Consider the following 21,383-nt stretch of genomic DNA (forward strand, 5'->3'; position numbering starts at 1 on the left):
TATACTCTAAAGAACACTTTTTAAACCGTTGCATTGTAATGTAGTACAAATTGTCAAAGATCAAGGTAACAAAAAAGTATTGTTGCCTATTACTATAAAAGATAACAATTGTCATAGTGTGGCAATGCTACGTGTTGCCTATTCTCATGTTTTCTGTAGTGAGAGAAAGAACAAGCTCATGCCAAGATCCAAAGGCCCCTTTGAAGTTGTGGAGAGGGTTGGATCTAATGCTTACAAGCTCAAACTTCCGGGAGACTTTGGAGTTCATGCTACCTTTAATGTTGGTGATCTTGCTCCTTTTCTTTTTGAGGAAGATGTTGGTGATAATGATCCGGAATTGAGGGCAATTCCTTTTAAAGAGGAGGGGTTTGATGCGGGTGCATGGAACTTGGTGAAGAACGTTGAAGACGTGCCACATGTTGTGACATGTAGTCGTGCTAAACTCTTTGGTGGTCACCTCTCGGGGTTGACTATCATCAAACTTGAGTAAGTTTTGTTTTCTTAGAATAAAGTTCCAAGGATTCCATGTGTTAGCCAAGAAAGAAACTTATCAACGTATGATGCAACTACTTCATTCGGCCATATCTCCTTCGTTACAAGGAATTTTCAGGTGATTCAAGTTGGAGGTGAAAGTAGAGTCCAAGAGCTTTCCAACAACAGGTTACATGCCCAATTTGAGCAAGAAAACATGAAATTATGAACGTTTGAAATTGAGCTGTGTAGGCAGTCGCGAGAAGCGCCCGCTCCCCTAAGAGGAGCGCTCGCTCCTAAGGGCGTCACTTTAAGTTTCAGTAGTGAGGAGCGGCCGGTCCTACCCTTTAGAGCGGCCACTCCCGAGGCCTTGTTTCGAGCGGACAACTTCTTTTCTTTTGTGCTTCTTTTTGCTATCTTTTAATTTTGGCCTTTCATTTGTAATCCAAGGAGTGTAATTTAAGAACTTAGGGTTTATTTGTAAAGCCCTTAGATAGTAAGCTTTCTTTTGGGATCAACTTTTGCTTAAATTTGAAATCAACTAGACTTTCTCTCTCTACCCATAATCTTTGTGGTTACGCCTTAATCCTAGCTTTACTTTGTGTTGGTTTTGATTAAGAACCCCTATTTCATAGATTTTGGTGATTGTTGAGATAGGTTTATCTTGTTTAATTGATTTGAAATTGTGGTTAGTTGATTTTTCCCCTCTCTTTCTTGGTTATTTCATATCAAAGGTAGTATTAAAAATCGTTCCTAAATAGGTCAGTCCGCCAAATATACAACCACCTCAAGTTTATAAATTATAGTTTTAACCACTAAACAATTCAATAATTGATATTATTTTCTTGTTGTAAAATATGAATACTCCATAACTAAATATTTATGAAATATATCACCCCGAGACATCGTTTGTGCCTAAAATTTACTTCATTCGTTTCCCTAATGTTACAACAATTACCATTTTAAAGAGTTTCACATGCTCTATATGCTATCTCTCTGTTTTTCTCAATCTCTCATCACATGGTCCCTTCTTTATTCCTCTCTACCTCTCTTCTCATCTTAAATTCCGTGGATTTTCCCCTTCCTGCAATCCTACAACGAAAAAGTAATCTTTTATTATTAATTAGGCTATTAAAACCAAAAATTAGTTATTCAAAATTGATGACTAATGTCCATGATCTAACTACTACCAGTCTCATTTAATTCCAAAAAGGCCAAGAACCCCAAACAAGAAAACACCCATCAAAATTGACAATCATCAAATAATGGCTGCTACACTTGCATCAACATTTGTCAACATCTTCTCATCATTGAATATCCCATCAAATTTACCCACATTTATTCAACCTTTTTCTACTACTCCCTCTCTAAATTTCTCCAGCAAACTCCCTAAATTTGACTCAAAAACACCCAATTCAACCCAACTACGAGAGAAGCAGGCGACGGCTGTTGCGACGGCTGCAATCATGTTCCCGGAAAATCCATTGCTGAGTGATGTTTGTGGCTTTCTTGTATCAGCTGTTATTGCTCGTACTACGCTTGGACTTTGGGAGTTGACTGCTAAATTCGACGTTTTCGACTCGGTAATCTTTCCACATTTGCTGTTTGTTTTCTTCAGATTTTGTTTCTGTTAGTGAAATTTGAACAAGAACAAAATTTGTTGGGAAAATTGTTAGTTATTGTATAAACATATGCTTATTTAAGTAATTTAGATATTTTTTTTTATATATAGCAAAAAGCTTATGGAATTTGTACATGATTTACTTGTTTTGTTAGGAAAGTTTAATGCTTTTGAAGTGATGTGTACTAAGGTGTATAATGAGAGTGCCTTTATCATTAATTTTGGCTGGTTAACTGAGTGATTATGACGGTTGGAGCTGAAATTTATGGTTCATTATGAATCATGATTAAATCATTAATTATGATATTGGTGCATGTGGGAAAAATAGAGGAAAAAGGATAGTTAATTAGCTTTTTGTGATTTAATGTGGGAAAATTACAGGAAAAAGGACATGTTTGAGTTTGAGTAAGGTGATATTCTTTCTCTGCTCTTGCTAAATATGGCAGTTTGTGTTTCGAGTTTTGATTAGGGATGCAGAAGCCAGAATGTTATCTAAGGAAAAGGATTTGAGCTTTGTATTTTGATGTAGGAAGGGACAAAGTAGTGGATTTTAACTTATATGATTTCCTTTTGAGGAGAGTCTTAAGGGTTTACTAATGACCCTTATCGACGTTTTTTGAACTATTCTCGGGTCTAAAGATTACTCTGTCCAACTCTGTGGTAGTGTGTAATCTATTACGTAAGGAGGGTTCTTTGTTTTTTGCAAGGTGTGTTTTTGAAGATCTGTCCTTTACTTGCCTTTGTCTACCTATTGGATATGAGCCACAGATGAGGTTTCTGGGACTATACTGGTGCTTGACCGCCTTTCTTTTATGTTCACATGAAGAATAAGCTAAAAGACCTTTAGCATACATTATCTCTGTTGACTAGTAAAAGTAGAACACATGTTAATTGTTAAGATGGAACATACTCCAAAAACATTTTTAATAGATGGAACATACTCCAAAAACATTTTTAATATGTCCAGCAAATTACTTGAGATTCCTGAATATGAAATCACCAAATTGAAATAGAAGGCTTTAAGCCTCTGACTACCAGAATTAGCATTTAAATCTGCCTGGTGTCTAGCTGGTATGTCAACGAGGTAGAGGGGCTTATGAGGGACATCTTGTGCTCTAAGGTAGATGGGAGTTTTTCCATAGGTCTATGGAAGAGGAAGGTTTGGGTTTTGGCAATTTGGTGGGCTTTTCATTTTATGGAAGAAGTATAATGTAGGTGATTTGGAGCATTATGGAGGAACTCGTAATACGAAGCAGCCTTTTAGTATCTCTTGCTTCTGCACTTCTGCAGGTTCATTACCTCTCATCATGCTCTATTTCTCTTCCTTGTGGGTAGTGATTCTTACTCTTCTTAGAACCTTTATTTTAGGAAGGGTTCTAATGACTGGATGTTAAGGAAGCTGATTAACCTCTCGAGCATCCTGCAATCAAAATCTTTCACATGTTTGCAAAATCTTCTAAGTCACAATTTTTTGCTCTTTCTACCTTTAAGTGGAAAGATCAGATTCCAAAGAGGGCTTTGGTATAGCTTTCTAGCTTGGAGAAATTCATTTCCTTAGAATCTAAAGGTTTGAGGCTCAAGAAGTCATAATCCCCCTGTGCTTAAATTGTGTTAACAGGGAGACTAGGAATTAGTAATTACATGTTTATCCATTGTGAGGCGGTGACTCTTTTTTGGCTTAAGCTTTTAGACTGATCGTTCTTTTATTTTATGTAAGAGGCTTGGGAGGCGAAAGGGGCACAAAGCTATGTTGCAAGTTGTGTTTTTGCTGATATGTGGGAGCTTTGGTTGAAAAGTAATCAAGGATATCTCTTGAGTGAGTGTCTTCTTCGACTTTCTTACGAAATTCTATGGTGCTTCTGGGTTCTCTTTGGGAAAATGGTCATCGGGCTTTCCTTGGCACATCTGTGTCTGATGTAACATATGATTGGACATTGGAGTTCTTTTCCTCTGATAACTTAGATTTTGGTGTACTTTTGGTTCCCTTTACTTGTAATGCCTCATTTTCTGGATGAAACTATTATCTTTTCTTATCTAAAATTATAGCGTTTACTTTTGTGGTTCTACCCTTTTGTTTTTGATCGACAAAGTAATAGAAAGTCAATGGGAAAAGTCTTCTGCTAGCTTACAGCTGTAATGTGTATCTTTCTTTTCCCTTTTCCATTTTATCACCCCTGCATGCAAATTGCAAAACTCAAGTAGTGCTGGATAATGCTCTAGTGTAATTCTGTTTATTACCTGCTAATCTACTTTCGTGGTCATGAGCATTATTGATGTTAGCGTTACAAAGCACTTATCCTATCCTTTTTGTATAAAACAGCTAATTTGAGATAAACGACAAAAGTTTGTAGCCTTTTTTTTTTTTTTTTTTACTTATGACAACTATATAAATTTATCTTTCTTCTCTATTGCAGTATTGCTTATCTATGTTCTCTTATTAGAAACTGAACAGGAAGCTTGTGCATATCAGCATTGGGCTAGTTTTCATGCTTTGCTGGCCACTATTCAGGTAGTTTTGTGGTGTTTTAATACTTCCTCCGTTCCAATAATATTGCAACAAGGATGAACTTACGCATCCCAAAGCACATTTCATATGTTAAATATCTAAAATTATATAAAAGTAAAAATTATAAAAAGTTGATATTGTGAAAGTATTTTAACATGATCCCACATGACTATATTATACTTAATGTATGAATCATATTTATGTCGTCAAACAAGAGTAATGAATAGTGCAAAAGTCAAGTTGTTGCAATATTATATGAACAGAGGAAGTAGCTATTACTATCTTCGAGCAGCATGTGATGAGTAGTTGTTCATTTAATGCTACAGCTCTGGGTATTGTGGTGCATTTTTTGCTTGTCTTGTTCCTGGAGTCAATATAATTCGCGTGCTTCTTATTGGACTTGGGATCTACAAGGATGAAGCCACTGTCAAGTCAATGAGCAGATTTGGAGACTACAGGTGAAAACATTTAAGATTTTTTCATGTGTCTAGGCTAAATTTTGGTTGACTTAACATTATATTAAGCTATACCCCCTTTGCCTATTATGAATGTAATACCAGAAATAATGCTCTCTACCTCTAATCAAATAGATTCTTCTCCGTTGTCCTACCTCAACTTCATGCATCTAAGGGGGTTAATTCAATTTGCTTAATTATCTGTTTTTATATTAGAAAGGTTCTTCACCTTTATTTGGTGATGTGCTGCCTTGTCGATTAGTTATTTTTGTTTTGAATGGCAGTTTGTGTTTCCCCTAATGAACTTATACTAGTTCAGAATTTTCATTTTTTTTTTTCACATGCTGTTGGGTTCTGATTTCTACTCCCATTCTCCCAAAACACTACTTAGATGGACTAGTTGCAGTCAAACTTGGTCATTCGCTATTGGTTTCTGTCAGTCTTTCCTCGGCTTCTTATTTTTTTTGTTGGCTTTTTCGTGCATCAGGGAGCTTCTCAAGGGACCTCTTTACTATGCATCCACCATCACTTTTGCTTGTTTCTTTTTTTGGAGGACTTCCCCAATCGGGATTGCAGCAATTTGTAACCTATGTGCTGGAGATGGTAAGTCACAGTTTTTTTTTTCTTAAGTTGATTAACTATGCAATTCATTCTTAGGAAGACTTTTGGAAAGCTCTAACTTTATAATGAAGGAGAGTGTTGAAGGCAAGGATGACAAGGAGAATTAGAAGAGAGAGCAGCTATTGAGATGTATGGATAACTGCAGATTGATCAAGCAGCAGAGGCATAATTATTTGTAGATTTTGGAAAATACAACACGATGGCTTGATGTCTGCTTCTTATTATTCTTAGCTTCATTGCTACCTTAAAATAGATGGAATAAAGATAACTAAGTGACACTATATATAAAATGGATTCATTATATTTTTGTAGGAAAAAAAATGTTGCAATGGATGTTTTCCATGTCAGCCGAAGAGTTTTGGGGATCTCGAAATTCACTTGTTGATCATTTTTAATACATGGCAAAGTTTATAAAGTTCCTATATCCCTTCATTCCTATGATATTGTCCACCTTGCTAATCCTTCTCTTCTGTATCCATTATCGACTTATCGTAAGGGGTCATCTTATTTGTTTGTCATCCCTTGACCCATTACTCATCTCTCTCATTAGGCTCTTAGAAGCTTGAGGTGTTTCTAACATTTTGGACAGAATTGCTAGAAACCTTCTTTTGTATTTAATGAGGAAGAATTTAAAGACTATATAGTGGGATGGTACGGTCTGTAGACCTTGAGAAGTAGGCTTGAGTATTAAGAAAATAGTGTGCAGAAATCATTCTGTTAGTGAGTAAATTGGTGCCGGCAAATATCTCGTAAACTTGATTACCTTATGGTGAACAATGTTTTTCCTAGAAATAGCTAATGAATGTCAAAGCAGGCAATCAAAGGGGCACTCTCTGATACCAGATGATGCTAGTCTAACGAATGTGTGGATGATGTGCCATCATTCTATGATGCGCTCATCTATGATATATAGTGAGGCAAGGAACTTGTGTACTTTGACTCTTACTTTATACTCCGTATAAAGGCCCCTACGAAATCTCTTGGGGGAAATTTCAACTTTCTTATAAATGATGTTGCTAATTTATCTATGACCTTAACGGTGTGTTTGAATAGTAATGATGGAATGAAAGGGATTAGGAGGAAAGAGGGAGCAGGTGATGGAGAAAGTTGCTTGTATTTTTGCTCCATATCTTTCCAACTTTGGAAAGATTGTCATTAAAGGGAAAGGGTCCATCCATTTACCTCTCCTCTTCCCCTAATCATATCCCAATAAAGAAAAATGGGTCTATCGCTGTTTCTTCCCTTCCTTTCTCTTCAAATCCTCATATCCAAATACTTAGTAAGATACTATTAATGTCAAGACCTTTATTTTTCATTTTGAATTTTTCAAAAAAAAAAAAAAAAAAAAATTCACTCTGCAACATAAACTAAGATTTGAGGTGTCTTTCCTCCTGTCATATTTCAGGTTTGGCTGACATTGTGGGGAGAAGATTAGGCAAGGATAAACTTCCTTACAATGAAAACAAGTCCTATGCTGGTACCATTGCTATGGCAATTGCTGGATTTGTGGCCTCAGTCGGGTAAATTGCTGTCTACTCCAATCTTACACTTCTCTTTGTAGGTGGTTATTGACCGTGATATGTAACAGGTACATGCATTATTTTTCTTTGTTTGGGTTCTTGCAAGAAAGTTGGGATATGGTGCTTCAATTCTTGGTTGTGTCCCTTATTAGTGCGCTTGTGGAGTCACTCCCTATAAGCACACAACTTGATGATAATCTCACAGTTCCACTCGCTTCATTTTTGGCTGGCAGCCTTCTCTTTTGATGTCATAAGCATTCTTTGTATGTGAGTGCAGTTATTGACTTGCTTGCATCGAGTCAGTATTGTGTATCATCTTTGTCATTTAGTTCAAACCACTTGCTCTTCGTACACAGAAATTCTATGATTGATTTGTACTACATTTATTTAGTGTTGTAGCCAAGAAATAATACAGGGGGGCAAACGCAAAACCTGTTATATACAAAGTAGTATATAAGAAACATATATGGATTAGAGGAATATGTATACTAGATGTAACATTTCATGTAATAAATTTGCCAAGAAATTGTTGTTTAATTGAGTTAATGTATTCATTGATTCAGCTATTCTATTTATTATTCCGTTTGAAAAATTATGAAACGTTAGGATGACACTCAGATTTGCTGGATTGAATCATGTATTCGTAACCTTAAGAAACGCACCAGGCCATATGCTAAAATATGCACCATTTGCTCCTGAGATTTCTAGAATTGCACCACGTACACCTTAGAAGCTTTAAAGTAATTGAACTCACTATCTGTTCATTACAAAAGCTCCATTTCCCCCTCTGTTGATATAATGCTTGGCTTTTTCTGTACTGTTACCGAGTACTGAGATATGGGTTCAACGGTCAAGCTGTTCTGGCTGTTTTTTGTGAGTGGCTGTTTTTTGTTAAGCTGTTCTGGCTGATGCTACCTAGACTTGAATAACAGGTATCATTGAAGGTGAAAAACATATATATGCTCCTTCCTTTGACTGACCGAACCTGTGAAAGGAGATTTCCTTCTAAATTGCTGCTATCAAAGTAGTTGCAGATGCAAATACAAACCCTTTATAGATCGAGGAGAACAAACGGATTCATTGGAAGTTTATTAAAATGTTTCAGTGAGGATATCTCTTTAACATGATAAGTGATGACAGAATTAGCTACTGACTGTAATTCTGAATCCTAAATTCAAACTACATTCTATAATATGCAGAGCTTTGCTCAGTAGCTTTGAATTAGAAATGAGGGAGATAAACTAAGTAATCAATAGTCAAATAAATTCTACAATAAGCATCAAATTACAAACTAAATTTCCAACTTTTAAATTAAAAAATCTATCACCCCATAAAAAAAATTCGTTTTTACACTGTCTGTTGATACAACCTTTATCAAGGGGTTGGTCTAACAATCTCACATAATCTTCTTGTAAAGGAGACTTATCTATGGTTTCTTAGAGAGTTTTGTACCCGTCGTAAAGCCATAAGAGAACAATCCACAAAATATTTCCTGCCTCTGTAGCCTCTTTCACTTAATTGTACTGATTTATACGCCAGTGTGAATCCACTCTACTTCCAAGACAGTGGCAAGGGCAAGGAACAACATCTTGTAATCTTGACTCATGATGTTCCCTTCGCCGTTTAAAAATGTGCTTCCTACAATGAACGACGACAAGCAAGAACAAGAAGAGCAAGAAGATAATGACAACGGTAAGCAACATCCGCTTTCCATGCTGACCATAGTGCCTGTCGCGCAGAAACAACTGACTTTGTAGGTATATTGGTGCTGGAGCTGGAGCTACTGCTGGGACAATAGTCATTCTCTATAAAAATAAATGTACCTTACAGTTAAACTACCTATTTTTTTAGAAAAAGCTCAGCATTTTTTCATATGAATGCAAGAATGTGTAAATGTGAATGACTCTAATATTCATAAGATAGAGTTTGCAGCAATAATTTGTTTTGTATGTGCGCGTGTTTATACAGAGAGGGGACTAAACTAATGCTACTGTCCATTGCATGATTTGGTGGCTACGGTTATTCACGTCCAATGAGAAAAAAAAGTCGTAATTTAAGCTAAGGTCTTATTGTCTTCACCTTATTTGTATACTCCCCTGTTTCATAATAATCGCAACATTAAGATTGACAAAAAGTACAAGAAAAATTATAGGGTGGGGACCAAAAGAAGAATTTTTTTAATATAAAGTATAGTTAGTGGGAATATATTTAATTTTAGTAGGAGAGAAATAATAATAAAATAAAAAATAAAAAAAATAAAAAGAAAAAGTAGTGTAAGTGGGGTTAGTAGGAAAGAGGAATAATAAAATAGTTGCGGGTCCTTACCAAATAAGAAAGTGTTACAATTATTATAAAATTGATGGAAAAAGGAAAGTTTTGCAATTTTTATGTAACGGAGGAAGTAATATAAGTATTTATTACATAGTAATAATTATTTAAGTTCGGTTACAATATATTAATTAGGATTAATTTTAGTGATTTATATTTCCTTCGTTTCAAATTAGATGACACAGTTTTGACTTTGTGCACTATTCTCATAACTTGATTTGACTTCGATTTGTGATTTTGTGTAGAGAAAAAGTATAGTCATGTGGGGTCTTGTTAAATTCATCTCAACATCTATTTTTTAAATATCAAATTTTTATAGTTTTTGCTAAAACGTAATCAAGGATATTTGCAATAGAAATTTTGCATTGGCAAATGTGGCTAAATGAAATGCGTCATCTAATATAAAATAGAGGAAGTATATGAAAATATATTGTCATGTGGGTATTTGTTTGAATTGTACGAGTTTATGAATATCAGCATTTTATAATAGGGCATTAATTTTGAAACATCGTTTATACAAAGAAGGGCATTGGCATATGTGCCTTTTTTTTTTTTTTTTTTTTTTTTTTAAATAGAGGGAGTAACTAGCAAAATCAATAACTATGAAGAACAACTATAATACAATTAGTAAAAATAAGTTTCAATTCGTAATAATTTAGTTGGAGTAATAATAATTTATGTTAAATGATTAGGGGATTTTGCTCCCACCAATCGGAATGCGCCACGTGGCACACGCTTATTCGTCCACCCTGGACTTATTATGTCATGACACGTGGCATACTCCATGCCTAATGGAGAAGCCGGTCGCCTAGGCCCAACTTCCGAGGGAAGCCCAATCAGCCCAAGGTTAACCTAAACCTAGATTGGCACGTTTCCCGAGGTTATAAATACCTCCCTTAATCCTCATTAAGGGAGATTACGCAAAAAACGCAGATTACACACATTAAACACTCTCACCTAGAGAGACCCAATCACTTTAATTTCCGCATTAATTACTCCTTAATCAAGTACTAACTTGACCGTCGGAGGCGGATCTCCAATCATCCGGAGCATCCGTTTGTTTTGCAGGTACAGGCGTCCGGTTCCAGTCTCGGAATTGTAACTCTCCCGCAGGACATCAGAAAACCCCGAAATATCTTGGCGCCGTCTGTGGGGAGAGTACTTCTGAGATGACATCCACGTCTGTACCGACTCTTGAAGAGAGGCGTCCCCTAGACGACCCTCAAGTTCAGTCGGACCACGATACTGAGAATGAATTTGAAGTTGAAGCTCACACAGCTTCAGACGGGACCCTAAGGGCCCGACGTACCCGTCATACCGAAAGGAGGGAACGGGAACATCTTCAAAATGGAAGCGAGCCAGCAGGCGCACCGCCTGTTCGGCAGCAGCCGACTGATGGGTCCGCTCCCATCACAAGGAACGAACTCATGACCTTCATGAGGGACTTCAAGGGAGAAATTCAAGAGTTGATCAGCAAGAAGCCGCCTGCTCTGGACAAGGAGCAGTCGGCTAAGAAACCCTCCACTTCACAGAAGAGGAAGCCAGTTCAAGGGCGAGAGGCGACCCCTCATCCTAAATCTAGGAAGTGGGAGCCACCTGCCCTTGATTTCACAAAATACCGTTTTCCTACTCCAGGAAATAGGAAACCTGTTCGTCATATTCAGGCGGACGGGTCGAGGAAAACATACACAGACGCTCGGCTACTGCTAGAGCAGAAGAAGAGTGACCGATTGTCAGAATCGGCCTCTACTTCAAACTTCCAAGACAGTCTGCGAAATACCTCGATGAGGCATACTCAGTCGTATCATGAGGGTCAGTTAGGCGGCACCTCCCGTCAGTCCGGCTTTCATAGCGACCAGGCGGTACCAAACTTACCGTTTGTACCGCAACAACAGTATTTTTTACAGCCACCTCCGTTTGGTGGACATGCAGCAAAAAATGTCCAACCTATGGACTGGCAGCTACGGTTGCTTAGACTTGGTGAACAGCCGTCGGCCTTCTCCAAGGAAATTACTGAAGCCGCTCAGCCGGCCAAAGTGAAAAATGTATTAGTAGGCGCCTATGACGGCACTACTAACCCAGAAGACCATCTGATGGCATTCACCAACCTGATGTACCTTCAAGGGTTGGATGATCCCACTTGGTGCAAGTGTTTCCCAGCGACTCTCAAAGGAATCGCACAACAATGGTTCGGCAACCTGCCGACTGGTTGTGTAAATAACTTCAGGACGCTTGCTTACTTATTCACCTCCAACTTCGCCATGAACATCCCAGCGAAGAAGACGACCCTTGATTTAGGAACAATTCAGCAGGGCGAGAAGGAGGGGCTTCGTTCTTACATCAGGCGGTTTAACCTGATGAGAATACAGATTCAAGGGTTACCGGATGAAGTAGCCTATACTGACTTTTTCAGAGGTCTCAAAGACGGGTCGACCTTCAAATTTGATTTGGTCCGAAAGAGGGTGACGACTCTTCAAGAGGCCTTGATTGAAGCGGAAGCCTATATACAGGCGACTGATCTTTGTAGTACGGTAAAACAGTCAGACGGGAAAAGGTCCGACAAAAGAGAAGGACGACAGAAACAGTCGTCAAACAAAGATGAGAAGAGAAAAGAGGTCTGGGCGGCTGATTCCTCTAAACAGCCGGCCCAGAAGAAGAAAAAAGAATTCAAACCATACTCCCCAAAGTATGCGTTTAATAAGGACAACCAAATTATCCTAAAGGAAATCAAGGGACGGATCTCAATTGAGAAGCCGGTCCCCATGAAGGGTTCTGCAAACAACCGGAACCAAGAAAAATTCTGTGATTATCATGAAGATGTTGGTCATCACACCAATGAATGCATCAGCCTCATGCGGTATCTGGACCGCCTGGCTGAGCAAGGTGATCTTGACACTTATGTCAAGAAATCTACGGGGAACACTTCCTCGAAAAAGCAGTCGGCCAAAAAGAATCAACAGGCCGACAGCTCCGATACAGATGATGCAGTCGTCTACACCATTGCAGGCGGCTTCTCAGGAGGCGACCCCACTATTAGGGGCAACAAAGACAATATCAGACGGCTAGATGTAAATTCCGTTCACCAAGAACGACCCTCCAAATATTCATTTCCTGAGATTGTCATCACTGTAGAAGATCTAGGAGGGGTAAGAGGGCCGCATGAAGACCCTATCGTTATTGAATGTAAAGTGGCCAACCAGAGAGTTGGCCGAATCCTCATAGATACCGGAAGCTCCTCAGATCTCATCAGTAGCAAATGTCTGTCGAAACTAAAATATCAGACTGATTGCATACATCCGGCATCCCACCCTTTAGTAGGGTTTGGAGGAGGAGTCGTCCACCCAGTGGGACGAGTGGATTTACCCATCTGCCTGGGCGAAAAAGGGGAAGGACGACACATGGTAGTCCGGTTCCTGGTAGTAGAAGAACTCTCGGCCTACAACATGATTCTGGGACGACCAACCCTGAATAATTCCAAGGCTGTTATAATCCCATCTCTTATGTTGCTCAAGTTTGAGAGGGATAATGGAACAGTCGGGTCCCTAAGGGGAGATCAGAGGATGGCGCGAGAGTGCTATCTCTCGGATGTCAAGCCCACTGTTATGGCCACTATGTCGAGCGGTGGAAAAATAGACCTTGACAATGTCAAGGAGAGTGCGTCTGTTCAAGAAGCAGGCGGCAAGAAGAGAAAGGCATCCCAGATAGGGGCCGCAAGAAAAGATAGAAAATAGCAATCATTGGCAGAGGAGCGGTCGGATGAATTCCGCCCTCAGCCAGCTGGTGAGCATACGGACCTGATCTTAGATGACTCGCGTCCTGACAGAACAATCAAGGTTGGGACGACTGCTCTAAGGGACCTGGGTGACGACTTGCACAAACTATTGAAAGAATACAAGGACATCTTTGCATTCGAAGTCCATGAAATGCTAGGCATCAGTCCTGATCTGGCGGTACATAAACTGGCCGTGGATCCGAAAAAGAAGCCGGTACGGCAGAAGAAGCGGAACCATGGCGAAGAAAGAAGTCAGGCGGCAGCCGCCGAAGTTAAAAAATTACTTGATGCAGGGTTCATTCGGCAATGTTACTTCCCAGACTGGGTTGCAAATGTGGTGCTTGTTAAAAAGCCGAATGGCACCTGGCGAATGTGTGTAGACTACACAGACTTAAACAAGGCGTGCCCCAAAGACAGTTACCCTCTGCCTAAAATTGATAACCTGGTCGACTCAACAGCCGGCCATGCTTTGATGAGCTTTATGGACGCCTACTCTGGTTTCCATCAAATTCCTTTATGGAAGAAAGATCAGGAGAAGATGGCCTTCGTCACTGATCAGGGGTTATACTGTTACACGGTCATGCCGTTTGGTCTTAAGAATGCCCCGGCCACTTTCCAGCGAATGATAAACATTGTGTTCTTTGATCAGATTGGGAGAAATGTCGAGGCATATATTGATGATGTGATTGTCAAGTCTAAACTTCAGAAAGATCATCTGTCGGACCTCCGAGAAACTTTCGCCACACTCAGGCGGCACCATGTCATGCTCAATCCCAAGAAATGTTTCTTTGGAGTTGAGTCTGGGAAATTTCTCGGATTCCTTATCAATCAGAGAGGAATAAAGGCGAACCCTGAGAAGGTGCAGGCGGCCATCGACATGCAGTCGCCTCGGACCATCCGAGAGGTTCAGAAGTTAACAGGTTGTCTGGCGGCCTTGGGAAGATTTCTAAGCCGATCAGGCGACAAATGCCTATACTTTTTCCAGGCAATTAAGAAAAAGGCAAGGTTTGAATGGGGGCCGGATGCTGAGGCGGCCTTCCAGAAATTGAAAGTTCACTTGCATTCCTTGCCGAGGCTGGTCAGCCCTTTGCCCAAAGAGGTACTCTACATGTACCTGGCAGTCTCTGATCATGCGTTAAGCGCTGTTCTCCTTGCTGAAAGAGACGGCTGTCAGCTCCCGGTCTTCTTTGTCAGTCACGTACTGAAAAATGCCGAGTTGAGGTATCCCTTAGTGGAGAAATTTGGTCTTGCACTCTTCATGGTTGTTAAAAAATTGAAGCCCTACTTTTTGGCACATGCAGTCGTCGTGTATACAGACCAACCTATCAAGCGGCCACTGACCATCATGGAGTCGTCAGGCCGAATGATCAAATGGGCCATAGAAATACAGAGCCTCGAAGTTACCTTCGAGCCTAGAAAAGCAGTGAAGGGGCAAGCCTTTCCTGACTTTATTATTGAGATGACTCGTCCTCCTGACTCTCAAGTTCCAGACCAAGTCTGGAAGGTATATGTGGATGGAAGCTCTACTTCAAATGGTTGTGGAGCAGGCGTCATATGTCAGTCGCCAGAAGGCGACAGGTACGAGTATGCTCTACGCTTCAGTTTTCAGGCCTCAAACAATGAGGCAGAATATGAAGCTTTACTAGCCGGAATCCGCATGTGCAAGGCGGCAGGGGCAAGAAAAATAGACGCCTGTTCCGATTCACAATTGATAGTGAGTCAGTACAATGGCGAATACGAAGCAACCCATCCAGCCATGATCAAGTATTTACAGGCGGTCCGACAAGCAGTCGGCTCCCTTGAGGATTTCCATCTGACCCAAGTGCCGAGATCAGAAAACAACCAGGCGGATGCACTTTCAAAATTAGCATCATCCGCCTCCTGTGATACTCCTCGAACTGTTTTTTGGGAAGTAATGGAGAAGAGAAGCATCGAGGAAGACCCTATTGGAATCCTAGACAGAAGCTCAACCTGGATGGATCCAATCAGGGCATATCTGACAAACGGTACCCTGCCGGATGATCATCAACAGGCGGCAGCACTGAAAAAACGAGCAACCAGTTTTGAAATAATAAAGGGAGAACTTCACAAAAGGGGGTACCTTCAACCCTTCTTAAAGTGTGTTACTCCAGAAAAGGGACGAGAGATACTAGACGATCTTCACTCTGGTTACTATGCTTCTCATATAGGCGGTAGGACGCTTGCTCAACGGGCAAGGCGGCAGGGCTACTTTTGGCCTACTTTAGAAGCAGATGCAATGGAGATGGTGAAAAAATGTGACAAGTGCCAAAGGTTTGGCAAGCTAATTCACCGTCCGGCTACTGACCTCACTACCATTCATAGCCCACTACCGTTTGCTAAGTGGGGCATGGATATTCTGGGTCCATATACGCCTGCTACAGGCGGAAGGAGGTACATACTTGTTGCCTTCGACTACTTCACTAAATGGGTAGAGGCGGAGGCTGTAAAGGGAATCAAGACGAAGGATGTAATTTCATTCATTTGGAAAAAATGTCATCACTCGGTTCGGGGTTCCCATGTCTATGGTTTTTGATAATGGTCCCCAGTTTGAGACGCCTGTTCTCAAAAGTTGGTTGGGTGACCAAGGAATTGCACACTACTTTGCATCTGTCGGCCGTCCACAAGCAAACGGCCAGGTAGAAGCCTTTAATAAAATCATCTCAGACGGTCTCAAGAAAAAGATTGAACGAACAGGCGGCCTCTGGGCGGATGAATTACCACATGTTCTCTGGGCCATTAGGACGACTGAAAAAGGGGCGACTGGAGAAACTCCATTCCTCCTAACTTATGGTGCGGAAGCTGTTCTTCCAATAGAACACTACGAGCCGACTCTTCGAGTAATGCTATATGACGAAGAGGCAAACTGGGAAGCCATGCGCCTGGCATTAGATTCACTTCCTGAAAGGAGGGGCAATGCTGTCTTGCGCCATGAGATTTACCGCCTGAGAATGACTAGATCATACAACAAAAAAGTACACAGGCGTCCACTCAAAGTGGGGGACTTTGTACTTAGAAAAATGGAAGCAGTTGGAAGGGCTAATGAGTCTGGCAAACTAACTCCCAACTGGGAAGGACCCTACCGAATCTGTGAAGAGGTCAGGGACGGTACCTACCGTCTGGAAACACCAGACGGCCAGCCGTTGCCTCGAACTTGGAATGTAGATAATCTTAAGAAATATTTCTTTTGAATGATATAAATAGTCAAGGGCTACTTAATAAAAGTTTGCATACTTAATATTCAATTTTGTACTAAGAGGGGCACGCCTACTAACAAACAGTCGGCTACTCTCCATACTCAGTTTTCATTTTTACTTAAGAGGGGCATGCCTACTGACAAACAGTCGGCTACTCTCCATGTTTAATTTTTATTCTTACTTAAGAGGGGCAGGCCGCCTATACATTTACAGTCGCCTACTCTCCATTGATTATTTCACTTTATCATCAAAGGGGCATGCCGTCTGTACCTTTACAGTTGGCTACTCTCCATTAAGTATTTTACTCTATCTTCAGAGGGGCATGCCGTCTGTACCTTTACAGTCGGCTACTCTCCATTGAGTATTTTACTCTATCTTCAGAGGGGCATGCCGCCTGTACCTTACAGTCGGCTACTCTCCATTGAATATTTTACTCTATCACCATAGGGGCATGCCGTCTGGACATATAGTCGGCTACTCTCCATAGAAGAGGGCCGACTGGTTCCAAAGCACACAGCCACCCCCCTTATACTTAGCTAAAAATGATCAGGGCCTGGCCGACCCTGTGCCTAAACAGGTAGCTACCCTCCTCTTACTTAGCACCTACGTTCACCAAGAACTAACCAAGGCCACAAGCCAAATGATCAGTCCAGGCGCCAAGCCAACTGACCCAATCTTTAAACTAATACGACCTGTCCCAACATCATAGCAGGCGTCCGGCGGCATCCTTCCGGATGAAATTCGTTGCAGAGAGCAGCTCCCTTTTGGGTGGAACATTTCTCTATAAACTAATTACACGGCACCTATACGACTGTCCCCAAGGGCAACCACGTAGCCGTTTTTGAGACAAGGATAACTCTATCACTAACCAAACCAGTGGTAGCAGTTGACATCTGAGTCAGATGACCGTCTGTATTACTTGGGATAAATGCAGGGGGTACCTCTTGAGTTAATAGCCAACAAACATTGGCGAATCAAGGGGTCTAGCCGGCCTTTGCCGCCTGGTACCTCTACTTCTCAAGCAAGAGTGACGGCGACTGAGTAACACCAACGTTAACTCATAGTCACTCCCTCAAACTTGGTATGGAACCTAAAAGGTTTGACTAGACCGCCTGTTTTTTGGCAAACAGGGGCACTCAAACCCCTATTCCTACTAGGTAACCTCTTGAGTTAATAGCCAACAAACATTGGGGAATAAAGGGGACTATGTAACTCTACTACTCAAGCTAGAGTGTGACGGAGACTAAGTAACTCCTATGTTAACTTATAGTCACTCCCTCAAATTTAGTATGGAGCCTAAAAAGTATGAGTCGCCCGCCTGTTTTTAGCAAACAGGGGCTCTCAACCACTACTCCTGCTAGGTTAACAACCTTTGAGTTAATAGCCAAGATAAACTTGGCGAATCAAGGGGACTATCCGGCCCCCGCCGCCTGGTTTCCCTACCATTCAAACAAAATAGGCAGTGATTGACTAACCTCAAGGTTAACCAGTCGCCCTCCTTAGTACGGAACCTAAAAGGAATGAGGAGTCCGCCTGTTTTTTGGTAAACAGAGGCACTCGACCACTATTCTTACTAGGTTGGCTATACTTAAAGCTGCCGTCTGTAACCCAACAGACGTAGCTATTTTGGTTGGACGTCCTGTCTGACGCCTGCTTCTATACAGCCACCAAAGCAGACGACCAGCCATCCCCCAACGAAATAAACTAAGTACCGAACTTAGTATATTGAATCAATAAAGTGAAAAGCCAACAAACATTGGCGAATAAAGGGGAACAACCGGTACCCACCGCTTGATACCTCTACTACTCAGTTACTTGGCGACTAGGTAACAATCATGTTTACTTGGTCACTCCTTAAAAATTTAGTATGAAACTAAAAAGGTGTTCATACAGCCCTGTTCACACTAGATTAAATATGGCGGGGAACAGTCGGCCTAGACGGCCTAAAGTCTCTAGCCTAAAAGCATGACAAGTAAGAAACCACTTTCCTACTTGGTTAATTTTACAAATGACAGGACCGCCTGCCTAAAGGGGATCCATTCTTTAAAATGGTTCGAATACCGATTGGATAAATGGCCGACTGATCGTCTAGCCTGGAAACAGACAACCAGTCGTCCAGGGGCATAGGCGGCGTGACTAACTATCCGTACCTGTCTGCAACTATCGGCCATGTAAAATAGTCGGTATAGTATACAATTGGATATCAGAATATTCAATACTTAAACAAATTTGAAGCAAAACAAAAATATTCATTAAAAAGAAGCCGGTCATTAAAGACAGGAAAAATATTCAGAGCCCCGGCCCCCTGGCCGGGTAAATACAAACAAACGGCACGCAGGCCGGGGAAAGAAGACATAAAGCTTATGAAGGGGGCAGATCTTCAATATTAGCAGCTGCCGCCTGGTTAGCACTCTTTTTGCTAGACTCGGCTTCAGCTGCATCCTTCTTCGATGCATTACCCCCAAGCGACACAAGCGCCACTACCGGCTGCTCCTCCTCCTCCAGCGCCTCTTCCTCAGCAGCCGCCAGGATCTCTTGATTATATCTATCAGAACACTGGCGGTACGTTTTTTCCCAGGAGGCAAAGTCGGCATTGGGGAAGAGGCGGCCCCAAGTCATGCGCTGGATTTGAGCAGAGTATTCCATCATCTCCCGGACCAGCTCTTTCTTTTCTTGCTCGGCCTTTTCAGAGAGCTCCTGAGTAAGATTCTTCTCCTGGGTCACCAGGCGTTCCTTTACGCTCGCCAAGGATTTCTCCAAGGTTTCGTATGAGGACATCTTTTGGCGAAGAGGTCTCAGCTCGGTCTTGAGGTTGTTGATGGTCGCCTCCAGCTCGCTATTCCTCTTCTGGGCCGCCTCTAACTGAGCCCGGATAGCGGCGGTAGCCTGCGCCTGATAATAAAGAATATCAATTGTCAGAACTTCATTTTGGGCAATTTGAAACATTGCCTTATCACAGTCAGAGGCGACCATAGCTTTTGCAGCCTTTACCTCTTTGTTCTTCCGGTCAAGCGGCTTGCGAAGGCCATTCACTCGGAGCAGGGCCTAAGTAGAAAGGGGAACAGGCGTCAGTTTCCAAACAAAAAAGAAAACAGGCGTCCTGGAATTCAAATACTTAAAAATGTGCTAAGTATACCTCAGCAAGGACCCCTGCAATCCCGTCTAGGTCAAGGGTGCCGACACCCCTGACCGCCTCCCTTTCAGCTGGAGGTACGGCCTTGATCATAGACTTGGCCACTTCGACCAAGTCAGGCTCCTGAGGGCCGGCTGCATCAAGCATAAACAAACGGATTAGACCTAGTAAAGGAGGGAGCAAGTCTAAAATTTACAAGGACAATTTCATACTTCTAGGTGGCCCAGCTGGAGTTTTAGAAGAAGTGGCCGGCTGTTTCTCAGCCGCCGCATTTTTCCTGGCAGAACCAGGAGAGCTCGCAACAGTCGTCCTCCGGGCCTTGGGGTCCGGCTGTTGGGAAGAAGAAGCTCTTGGAGCACCCGTCTAAAAAAGAAGAAAAGAGTCAGTATATGCATAAACACAACTCCAAAAAGAGGGTGAAAGGTTCGAAGCCCACCAAGGGTGCCCCCTTGTTGGGGGATTCGGTTGAAGACTGTTGCATGATAGAGGCCCGTAACATGGCCGCCGCAGTCTTGGAGGCGGTAATTTTGCTCATGGCGTCCGCTGCAAAAACAAATAGCAAAGTTAATAAAAGTCATAACAAGAAATGCACGGAACAACAGAGTATTCGACAGGCCGGCTACCTCTTGAGCACCGACTGCTGAGGCCACAGGCGGCCAAAAATTACTCGTCGTAGAGCCATTTGAAGCTCGAGACGCAGTGCAGGGGTACTTGCTCTTGTACCCCTGAAGTAGAGTTCACCTTCGACTCTACTTTGAAGAGTCCTTTATCTAGGATCTCTTTCTTAGCCTTGGGGGGAACATGCGGCATGCTGCGGCCGCCTGCAAGAAGAGGCGGATTCCTGTTCCACCTGTTGAAGCGCTTGTTCAGCTTTGTGTCTGAACTCTCAATGATAAGGAAGGTGCTCCGCCAGTCCTTCCATTTGTTTGCTTTACCTCTCGTAATGAGGTAGCCCCTGTGGCTCGTCAATTGATACCAGCCGGTACCGCCTGCCTTAGGGGTCCGGCTGAGGTAGTTCATGTGGGCGAAAGCCTCGAAGTTCGGCTCCACCCCGTGCAGTTCGCACCCGGCCACATAGCCGAGTACGTTGACCTAGGAGTTCGGGGCTAACTGCCATAACCCCAACTCATACCCATCCAAGATCCGCTGAACAACCGGATGTAGTGGGAAGCGCAGCCCAGCCTTGATGGCCGCCTCGTAGCAGCCAAAGCAGGCGCCATCATAACTGGTACCAGCCGGCCAGACGACTGTGTCTTCTGGATCCGGCACGAACACTAAAAAGCCGGGGCCCATTGTGTGGTTTGGGATAAAGCTCTCCACTTTCTCTTGCATGGCCGTGATCCGGCCCCGAGGTACCGTGCAGTAGTAGGGGGTATTTTGCTCTCGGTGAAAGGCGGATGGCTCCGCCCAATCGTCCCCCTTCTCAACTGCGTGAGAAAGCCTCGCCTCTTGTAGGCGACTGTTTTTCTCTTCTGTGTCCAGAGAAGCATGGCCAGAAGAGCTAGACTCGGAATCGTCCTCTGACGAGTCCGAAGAGGACGACTCCTCCCCTCTCCCGGAGGGGCCCGCCTCCTCTCCTTTAAAAGGAGTAGGAGAGAATGTAGAATTGTCAACTGTAAAATGGGAAGGGGTCACTTTGACTCCTCCCTCAGAACTGCCGGCTTTCAAGCCGCTTTGTTTCACTTCCACATCTGGCGCCTGGTCAGTTGTTTCACTAATCGGCACCCTGTGGGAGGAGCCG

At 42.2% G+C, this 21,383-nt stretch overlaps 1 protein-coding gene across 1 annotated transcript; it reads left to right on the forward strand.

Annotated features, from left to right (window-relative positions):
* The first annotated feature begins 1,616 nt into the window (after window positions 1-1,616).
* LOC110711948 (farnesol kinase, chloroplastic-like) lies at window positions 1,617-7,756 on the forward strand. The gene is made up of 6 exons (XM_021890386.1): window positions 1,617-2,054; window positions 4,534-4,601; window positions 4,925-5,056; window positions 5,541-5,656; window positions 7,080-7,194; window positions 7,263-7,756. Exons 1-6 carry the CDS (start codon window positions 1,737-1,739, stop codon window positions 7,438-7,440), a joined length of 927 nt encoding a protein of 308 aa, XP_021746078.1. The 5' UTR covers window positions 1,617-1,736; the 3' UTR covers window positions 7,441-7,756.
* Window positions 7,757-21,383: the final 13,627 nt, after the last annotated feature.

This window comes from Chenopodium quinoa, unplaced genomic scaffold (assembly GCF_001683475.1).
Source record: "Chenopodium quinoa cultivar QQ74 unplaced genomic scaffold, ASM168347v1, whole genome shotgun sequence".
NCBI lineage: Eukaryota > Viridiplantae > Streptophyta > Magnoliopsida > Caryophyllales > Amaranthaceae > Chenopodium > Chenopodium quinoa.